Consider the following 10,034-nt stretch of genomic DNA (forward strand, 5'->3'; position numbering starts at 1 on the left):
TGTATTACAGCCTGGAGACTTTTTGTGTTAGCGTGTGATCGTCAACACAAACGCACCAAGACGAGAGTCGTGGCGAATGTTTTGCAGCATCTGTGTTTATTTGTGTGTGTGTGTGTGTGTGTGTGTGTGTGTGTGTGTGTGTGTGTGTGTGTGTGTGTGTGTGTTTTTAAATATTAATTTGCCATCTGGTCTGTGCGTCTCTATAATATAAACTAAAATCCTTGTATTGCTGTACCTGCATCTGATGCAGCACTATGCCAAAAAATTCTGAGGGAAGTTTTCTCTTCCTCCTTTATTCTCTGATTCACTGAGTCACACCTACGCAGCTCCACGCTGAGCCTGGCGAGTTGTGTCCCCATGTCTATTTATACTCAAGTGTGGGCTGCCGTGCCCACGTTCAGTTGTACAAGCTCGCATTCTCTCTTATTACCCTCTCCACCAAATTCAAATGGGACACTCCTCCAGAAGAAATGGACTCTCTTTGGTGTCATAGTTACGCACTTGATGCATCTGCCAGCATAACAGGAAGCACTGTGTGTCTTTACAGGAAGTGTACGTGGGGACGGAGACCATCTGCACAGTGGACGGGCTCCACTTCAACAGCACGTACAAGTCCAGGGTGAAGGCCTTCAATGCCAGCGGAGTCGGCCAGTACAGCAAGACACTGATCATGCAGACCTCTGAGAGTACGTTGAGCCTCATCTCCTTCTTCCTCTTGTTTTCACTGTAAATTTAAATCACTGTGAATCTAGAAAGAGCAAAGACCCAAGTATGAATTGGTGTTTTGTTTTTTTAAGAGCGCTACCTCACTGACAGTTTTGAGCAAAAAGAGAATCAAAATTCAGCCATCGTTTATTTTATATTTGCTACTGAGCAAGCAAGCTTTCAGAACACTGTGCTTTTTAAAATAGAGCTACATGTTGGGTTGCTCAGGCCAGCGCTGATATTAGTTAATTATCAGTGGCAGTGTATTGTATAGGTCAGACGATAAATAACGAGAAATTGCAACGTCTCCATTTAAACAGTGAGAACAGAGAACATTGGCAATTAGGTTTTTATCATACACAATAAATAAAGATGGTCAAACCATCAGCACGTCCTTGCACAGTGGGACACTGCAGCGCTGCCATATTTTATTGGTGATTTTAATTTCCAACCAGGTTGGGTGCACCACTGGTCGAGCAGCCTCTGGCTACAAATGCTCAGATACTCAGTCTGTCATTACCACACTGTAAAATGTCCTGCTCAGTTTGTAGATTGATCTTTAAAATAAACACCAAGATTGCTTGCTAGGCAAAATATCATTATCAAATCAATATCATAAATATCCATGTTGCAGGTAACGGGCTCGTATGCTGCCAGCTCAAAACGAGCTATACCAGCAGGTGGCAAGAGCAAAGAAACAAAGCGAGGAAAGCAAATGGAGCTGGGCAGAGGTGTCTGTAAGGCAGTAACAGGCAGGAGCCAAAAGCCAGTCGGTATATCTACAAGGGGAGCTAATTAGGGGCATAATGAGCAGATGTGTGTTGGCAGTTAAAGAGGTGAGAAGCACGGCTGACAGAAAGAATACTGCTGATGTTCTTAATGATATAAGAACTGGTAGCTCCCATGACAAGTGGGGGAAATGAATGAGAGGAGGTTTATATTACAGCATTATAACATTTTTTTAAAAGGCACACAGTTAGCTTTTTTATCCCAAGATGGAAAGCTGGAAATTATGATGCTCTACAAACCACCAAGATTTATTCTTAGAGGCAAATATTTTCAGCATTTTTAACACCCACGTGTTTGTCTTCATGTTTTTGTTCCTCAGGTGCAGCTGACATCTTCCCAAATATGCCGACACTTTTCTTGCATGATCTTATCCTGTTGGCTGTATTATAAGCTGAAATGTTACAGTGAATTATTTTCAAAGTGTTTTATATGAACATAAAAAAGGGTAGTTACCACTGTGGTTGTAGTTAATGTAACGTCATGCGATGAAGAAGATCTGCGTGCTGGCAAACAGCTGGCAGGTGTTTCTAACAACATTTGTAATATAATCTAATGGCTTACTTCCTTTTTTTTTTTACTGATTATCACAGTTCAGTTACATTTCTTTCTACATTTGGGAGTTTACACCAGAGAAATCTTGATTTAACTCCAGAGAATCTAAAGAAATCATAACCTGCTGCTGCTTGGTTAAACCCTTATATTTTCATTATTATACTGTATTTATATTATATTATATATTAAGTCTGCAGAGAAAATCTGCTTTCTTTGATGTTCTTCAGACTGACACAAGGCTTTTTGAGTTAGTTAGTTTCAAAGGGATTTGAAAGATCCGGAAAAAAGCCTCTGTTGTTTTATATTTCACGCAGTACAATAAATGATCACATTTATTAAAGGCTTCCAAAACACAAGATTTTCATCCAGTGGGCAGCAGCAGGACGTGAATTCTGTTCAAAGGTGTGTTTTGCGCCTTTTAGCCCAAGGGCCTCGAGGAGCAGCTGGATTGTGTATAATCCACCCATGTACCGGCTTTCCCATTAGTTAAATGGTAATCTGCATAGACGGGGAAGCTTGTCATCCATCAGTGGACCTGAAAGGCCCAGACAGCCTCCCTACCTGACACAGAAAGCACTCAGCAGCTGTTGGAGGCGTACAAAGTGATCTAACCACGCAGACGTTTTCAGTGTTGTTGCACCCTTCTTCCAGATCAGATTGTCCTTTTCTTATTTTTCTTATTCAGAACAATTGCTTTGTTTTCATTGTTCCTTCGTTGTTCCTTCTAAGTCTGCAGTGGTTTGTTTCTAGGAGCTCTTTTGTTTTCATTTTGGGGATCTCCTCTGGTCTTATGTCCAATGAGCTGAACCAGGATCCCTGATCAAATCTGCTTTTTACCCTCTCCACCACCCTTCCCACCCCTCTGCTTCACTGCTTTGCTTTGCTCTCCTCCTCTTCCTCTTTTCTTTTCCCTCTTTTCTTCTTCACTCCCCCCACCATTTCACATTTTAGCTGGACTCCCTCCATGTGATATTCAGTCTATAGGCACAGGTATGGATGACTCTCCTTGCACACTGTTTCTGCTCTGATCCCCTTCAGGCCATTGCTTGTTTCATCAATGAGGTCTTCACACTCAACCCAGCAGGTGGGCAGTTTGCTCCTCTGTGGGCTGCACTTATTAAACGTGCAATACAAGCCTCTAATAAATGTCTTTGCTTTATTTCCTTCGGGAAATAAAGCAGTGTAATGGAACGTCGCTGCACATGGTGACACCAGTAAAAGCAGGTCCACTGGAGCCCAGCAAAAGCCCGCCTGTTTACCTTCCTGCATAGAGATCTGTTACTGTGTCTTTCAGCTGTGAGTCAAGCAGTATTGCAAAATTATCATTAGCATGTGGTTTAAGAAGTTTAAAAGCAATGTGTTGTAATAGAGAAAAGGAGCAGTTCACCTAAATACAATACAAATTTAACTTGTGTAGACCGACACAGCAGAGTCTGCTCTGATAGTGGAGGTTATCACATGGCTCAAGCAAGCTTGAGTTCACAGTCTAAATGAACATCCACACAGAGTCTTTTACCTTTCACGTTTCTTTTCTTGTTTGGGTGAACTGACCTCTTACTATAATAACTATTAGAAGTTTCTAGTTATGTATTTTAAAGTTAAGTTTTATTTTATTAACAATTTCCTTACCCATAATTATCAAACTAATCTGCTTTTCCGTGCAGGAACCGGTTAAGATTTGCAGACTGTTTGACACAAGTTTAATTATCTAAAAGTGGTTAAGCTTATTAAGTTATAGATTAAGTTATGTAGTATAAGTATACAGTTTAGGTATTATTAATCGTGTTTGATCATAACAATGATAGTAAGTCTTCTTCTTGTCTTTCATGTTATTACTGTTCCCTCCATTCAGATATTTTTACAGTGTAACTTCACCTCATCTAACCTTTACCTTCTGGTTTTATGTGGTGTTTGTAAAATCATGATCATTGCCTCTCATCTCGCAGTCGCTGATATTATTAACACTAAAAACCTAATGGTACGCATTTCCCTTTGTGCAGTTGCTTGGTTCACCTTTGACCCGGCGTCCGCTCACCCTGACATCATCTTCTCCAACGACAACCTGACGGTGACGTGCAACAGCTATGATGACCGAGTGGTCTTGGGGAACACTGCTTTCTCTCGAGGTGTTCATTACTGGGAAATGACCGTTGACCGCTATGACAACCACCCTGACCCAGCCTTCGGCATCGCTCGGAGTGACGTCCTGAAGGATGTGATGCTAGGGAAGGATGACAAAGCCTGGGCCATGTATGTGGACAATAACCGCTCCTGGTTCATGCACAACAACTCGCACACCAATAGGTAATAAAGAAAGTGACAAGTGATTGTCCATGTACTAATGCAGATGTAATTTCTTCGATCACAAATGGAAGTCTTCTGCTTTTACATGTACAGTATAATAGTGTTTAGAAAAGGGACACCAGTTTTACTTATTAAGCTTGTTGCAGAGGCCTGGGTTTAAATCTGCCCCAAGCTTCCCTGTCAATTCTCAACTGTCCTGTCATAACACAGGATAAAAGGCCACTAAGTAAAATAAAGTTTACTTCTAGCATAAGATTACTGTAGGTGCAGGAAAATGCTTCACTTAAAAAAAGATTCCCTTTTGCAAGATGGAAACATTGTCCAGAGATTCTGGACAATATTGGCATGATAGCGTCACACTGTGTCTGCAGATTTGTCTTAAAGATGATCTATTGGATTGAGATCTGGTGACTCTGAAGACTGTTTAAGTATGGTGAACTCTTCGCCATGTTCAGATTGAGATGATTTGACGTTCTATGTTAACTTGCCAGAAGCAGCCATCATTAGATGGGTATACTTTGGCCATAAAAGGATGTACATGGGCTCTAACGATACTTGCGTAGGCTGTGCCATTTAATTGATGCTCAGTTTGTACTTTGGGGCCTAAAGTGTGCCAACTAAACACACCAAACACCAACATAATACAACCAGACTGACCAAACCACAATTTCATGTTGTTTAAGCCAAATTTTGATCCTAGCAACCGAAATGTCTGTCTGTCATCTGTAAATGAATGTTTAAATAGCTTTTAAATGTGATCATGGTGTAGTTACTTTTATTATTATTAGTAGTAGTAGTAGTAGTAGTGTTACAGGCTACATGATAAATATGAGCACTGATAATATGATTAACAGGCTGGAAAGAATCCAGACTCTAAAGTGACAAAGACTTAAAATAAGTCACTGCTAGATTTTAATTTTTTTTACCATGTTTTGATGGAAAATCTAAGCTCAGGACTGGAGGGTTACCGTGGTAAATTAATAACACGGTTATCCTTTGTTTTTTTTCCTGTGCCCACACAGGACAGACGGTGGCATCACTAAAGGAGCTACAATAGGAGTGCTGCTGGACTTTACACGTAGGATTCTCATCTTCCTCGTGAACGATGAGCAGCAGGGCCCAGTGGCATTCGAAGGCTTGGAGGGCGCTTACTACCCCGCTATCAGCCTCAACCGAAACGTCCAGGTAGAAAATTTCAGTCCATGCATGCACCAAAGTAACTGCAATCATCTGTTTCCAACTGAATTTACTCTCTAACCTTAAACTTCAGTTCATACTGAGGCATAAAGGCGAAAAATTAAGTAAAAATGGATATATTTTTTACATCCAAATACTGCAGAGACTAAATAATGAACCGACTCTGCACGGTATTGCAGAAAACAAGTTTATAGTTTTCCTTTCGATTTAAATTTCTTCTTTCAGTCTTAAATTTGTTCTCATGCTGGGGAAGTGCTGAGCCGCTCTGGGGGATGATGTTTAATTTGCTAATTCTGTCTTTTGCCGGAGCGCCGCAACAAACAGAAAGTGAGGATTCTGCTTGTGAATTAATAAAGCATCACATGAGTTCAGTTATTATTCATTACAACTATCTAACTTTTACAAATATGTCCTCGGGAGATTAAATCTTAACAGAGAAAAAGCTTCAAAGAGTCAACATCAGTGAGAAGCTTTGAATTTCTTTTTTGCTCCCAGTCAGTTTTCTCATTTGTAGTGCTGTATCCAGGAAGCAAAATGCCTCCCAAAGGGAAGAAAAATAGTCTTCATGCTTTGAGGGAATAGTTCCACAGCTCCCCCTGGAGGAGGAAAAATATATTGAATAGATTTAGTTTAGTAACCCATTTGTGTGTAAATGTGTTTTTCTTTAGGTCACACTGCACACTGGTCTACCCATCCCTGACTTCTACACTCCTGGGGAGGCTGATCCAACTGGCTCAGTGTGCTGAAAACTCAACACCATCCGATTTAAGGAAACCTCCCCAGCTTTCCCGAGGTTCCTCCTGCCAGTCAGAAACTCTTTAATACCCTCGCCAACTCCTTCTTCCCGTCTTCTTCTCTTTTGTTCCTGACCAACTGACCCCAAGCAATCTGGAAGAGGTCCCATCCAGCGCTGAGCCATGCCTTTATCATGCCTAAACCCCGGACTCGTGGTCCATCCTTGGGACACTGTCAGTATGGAGGGTGCTTTGCTGTCTGTACCCTGTATTTTGATATTATGATGTGTTCCAGTTGGTTGAAGAAGAAAATTTCCCAGCTGATGGACTTGGAATGTTTTTAGAAAAGTGTTTATAATGTGGGCTTCAATTAATAGTTTGACATTTTGGGGAAATACACTCATTTGTTTTGCTTTTGTTTTTCCAAGACTTAGATTTGGATTATGGAGCCCATCTTAACATAGCTCATCATAAAGACTGAAAACAACGGGGAGGAAGCTAGCGTGGGCGCCAACTTTCAACCTTTTTTAAAATATTTTGATTTAAATATACATATTTAAATAGAGTGTGGCTGCCCATTTCCCCTTTTTCCTGTCTTTATGCAAAGCTAAACTAAGGCACATCTGGCTGTAGCTTCATATTTAGTGGATAGCCAAGAAAGTGGTGTTGTTTTGTAAATGAGTTTATAAGAAAAAAAAAGAGCCCCCATCATACCATCCACATACACTTCAATATATCCTATTTTTCATGCTCATCCCTCTCTTTTCTTTTTCAAAAACATGTATTTTCCTCCTCATGAACACACTTACAGGGAGGGAGAATGAGAGGTCATGTGTATGAAAGCGTGTGAGGATTGGTTGAGATGGGTCAGCAGCCGTAACGATCCAAGGACGAGAGCAATAGCCTGACTCTCAGCCGTGTCACTGTCATATCCTCGTTCGTATAAATGAAACGCTTTTCTTAGTGGCTTAGCTTGTGTGAACCTTCTGTATCGTTTGTATAAAGAAAAAGGAAAAATTACAGTATCAGCCTGAGATACTCCTGGAAGCGAGGCCTTCATGCACCCTTTCTCTGCAGTGCAGCTCTCAAAACAGGAAAGAGCGGGTTTTGGATTAATATATCATATAGAAGTGAGTTTGAATAAGGTGCTACAGCAGCTCGCTTAGTTCTGGCTTTTTTAAATGTAGGTGATTGAGTACTGGTAGTTTTTTATTATTGTTATTCAAATGATCTATTACAAAGAGGTGTATAGCTAAATAAGTTATTGATGTTCAGAGTTTTTCAACGAAAGTTCTTCATGTTTCCTTCAGTTGATACATAGCTGTTACAGAAAGAAATGAAACATTTTGTCGTCTTGAAAATGTACTTCAGAGTTTGTTTTCGTGCTGAGGAAGCTTCTCAGTTGAATTTCATTAGAGAGCAACAGGAGAGGAAAGCAGACGCTGGGCTGTTTTTGTGGCATCACATCTGGCTTCCTCAGTGGGCCACAATGTCAGACCAGCAGTTTGATTTATTTAAGATTAAGCCATGCTAAGTGCTAATGTTACCATGACATTATGACAAAGAAAATGCCAACATGCTGTGTTTAGCAGGGATAATGTTTACTTTGTTTAGCTCAAAAGTGTGAACACTTGCTAACAAGCTCTAAAAAAGCACACAAGGTTGAGGTGAGTGACATTAGTTTGCATTTTTTTTAGTCAAAAAGTTATATTAGCACCAAATTGTATTAGAAGCTAGCTACAATTACTAATACATTAAATCATGATTAGTTTCAACTGGTTTAGGGGCCCCTGGGGACAAAACAGATGTGCATCCTCTCTGATGCCCTCAAAATATGAACCCTGCTGCCTCCAAGTTCTCTTAAATTATGGTTAAATTAAATATTAGTTTGTTTTGGAAAATGCATACCATGACTCAGATGTACAGTACTATTCAAAGCTCTTGAGCCACCCCTGTATTTCTTTACATTTTCCTTCCAATTAACCAGATATTTAAAGCAATAGTTCTCCAGACTTTCTCAAGGCTTTGCTGCTTTTTCACTCATTTTCAGTTGAGCCCTTGTACTTGACCATTTTAAGAAAAATGTTTTTTGTTTGTTAAGCTTCTCAACACTGACCTATCACTAAAACATTTAAAAGACATCTAACTTAAGTGATGAAACAATACTGTGTCTACACAAAGAACCACTTTTAGGCAATTTGTTACTAGTTGCCTGTCACAAAGCGCATCATTTGTTCCAACTTTTTAGTTAAATCTATGAAATATCTTAAACATAACACAGTTTGGCAGATGAAAAATAGTATTTTTGCACCAGGAAGTTGTTTCCCAAAGAGCTATTAGCTGAAAATGTGACATATCTTGGTATGGTGTGCAGTGTGTCCTTAAAACATTTAAGGAAATTGGAAAAAGGGAGATCAAAAGACGAAATGGGAGGCCTAAAAAACTCTCTACAGCAGATACCAACAGATTTTGATCTAACATGCAATACCATCTGGAAAGCATCTGACTAGCAACAGATCAGTCGCACATCATCAGGAAAATTATCGGTCATGGACTGACCTCCCCAGAGTCCAAACCAAGCAAGATATAAAGAAAAGAGGGGTAGCTCAAGACTAGATTTTTACACTGAGCCCCTCAACAACATAGGACTGGATTGATGGCAGACAACCCACCTTAGTCGGTACTGTATTTCTAATGATGAGGGTCAAGACACTTGAAAGTTCAAACAGTTCAGTAACGCTACAAATATTTTCTTCCGCAAAGTTCATTGGACACCATAACCTTCAGGATGATTAGATTCTGCTCAGAGCTCCTATGTTAGTCTGATTAAATTTTCGGTCAGTGTGCCTGATAACTCACACCAGAAGGTAAATCAACCTGAGAGGAACGTGAATGTATCTGAGCTACAGAATTCAACCAACTGCAAGACGCTGCCAGTCAATGCTCAAGTCAAAATGTAGAATGATCCATTTGAAGGAACTGCTGCCCCTTCAGGTTGCTTGTAAAGTTTCCTGGAGCATCGTAGCCCTGAGACATACATCATACACAGAAGGTGCTATCCTGTGTTTGAGCTTCATGGGTGTGCCTTTTCCCCCTCTTCAGTACCCAAAAGATTTATGAAACTTTGCTAAGAACTAGATTCGTTGCTTCAGCAGAGTCATCTGTAACATCCGCGATGCCTGAATTCACCTGCTGCTACATATTTTTATATCGTGAAAGGGCAAAATGAAACAGTGATTATGTTTGCACCTGATACAACCACAGCATTGGGGAGAAAAATCACAGTCAGGTTTGATTTTTTTGCTCCTTTCCTGTCCCGTGTAATTACAGTGATTGTAATTCATGTGGCACTGCTAAAATGGCTGCACAAAGAAAATATAACGTACAGTATGACAGAGTACGTGCATGTATACTGACTGCAGCATTCAGCAAGCTGCACAGCCTTCGTTCCAAGGCTGAATTCAAGCTTTGATTTATGCAACATTTAACTGGCTGCTTTTCAAGGTAAGCCCTTTGTTCAGCCATAATTATGATAGCGGAAAATAACACATTCAGCAGTGGGTCACTGAGCGACGAGAGCTTCTTTTCAATCATACGCAGACAAGTGCAGCCATTATCAAAGCATTACACAACCTCAGAATCCAGGACATGTGAACAATGTGGCTTTAACTCAGCAAAATAGTTCATCGGAGACATTTTCCATATGTCTAATGTGAGATTGCGCACACTTGTGTAATATTCTGTGAAAATATT

The 10,034-nt window shown here is 40.3% G+C and overlaps 1 protein-coding gene across 4 annotated transcripts in view; it reads left to right on the forward strand.

The window, feature by feature from the left end:
* The window catches only part of trim9 (tripartite motif containing 9), a 40,957-nt gene extending 32,629 nt beyond the window's left edge, over positions 1-8,328 (forward strand). Inside the window, exons 7-11 of one of the 4 annotated variants that reach the window (XM_005736711.2) lie at positions 548-686; positions 2,998-3,036; positions 4,047-4,350; positions 5,373-5,535; positions 6,216-8,328. In XM_005736711.2, the coding sequence (XP_005736768.1) occupies positions 548-686; positions 2,998-3,036; positions 4,047-4,350; positions 5,373-5,535; positions 6,216-6,293 (723 nt within the window). In that variant the 3' untranslated portion in view covers positions 6,294-8,328. The remainder of the gene's footprint in view (positions 1-547; positions 687-2,997; positions 3,037-4,046; positions 4,351-5,372; positions 5,536-6,215) is intronic. The other 3 variants (XM_005736713.2, XM_005736712.2, XM_005736714.2) reach the window with 3 other exon arrangements.
* The last annotated feature ends 1,706 nt before the right edge of the window (positions 8,329-10,034 follow it).

Source organism: Pundamilia nyererei, unplaced genomic scaffold (genome assembly GCF_000239375.1).
Source record: "Pundamilia nyererei isolate P.nyererei 1_Seehausen unplaced genomic scaffold, PunNye1.0 scaffold00070, whole genome shotgun sequence".
Lineage (NCBI taxonomy): Eukaryota > Metazoa > Chordata > Actinopteri > Cichliformes > Cichlidae > Pundamilia > Pundamilia nyererei.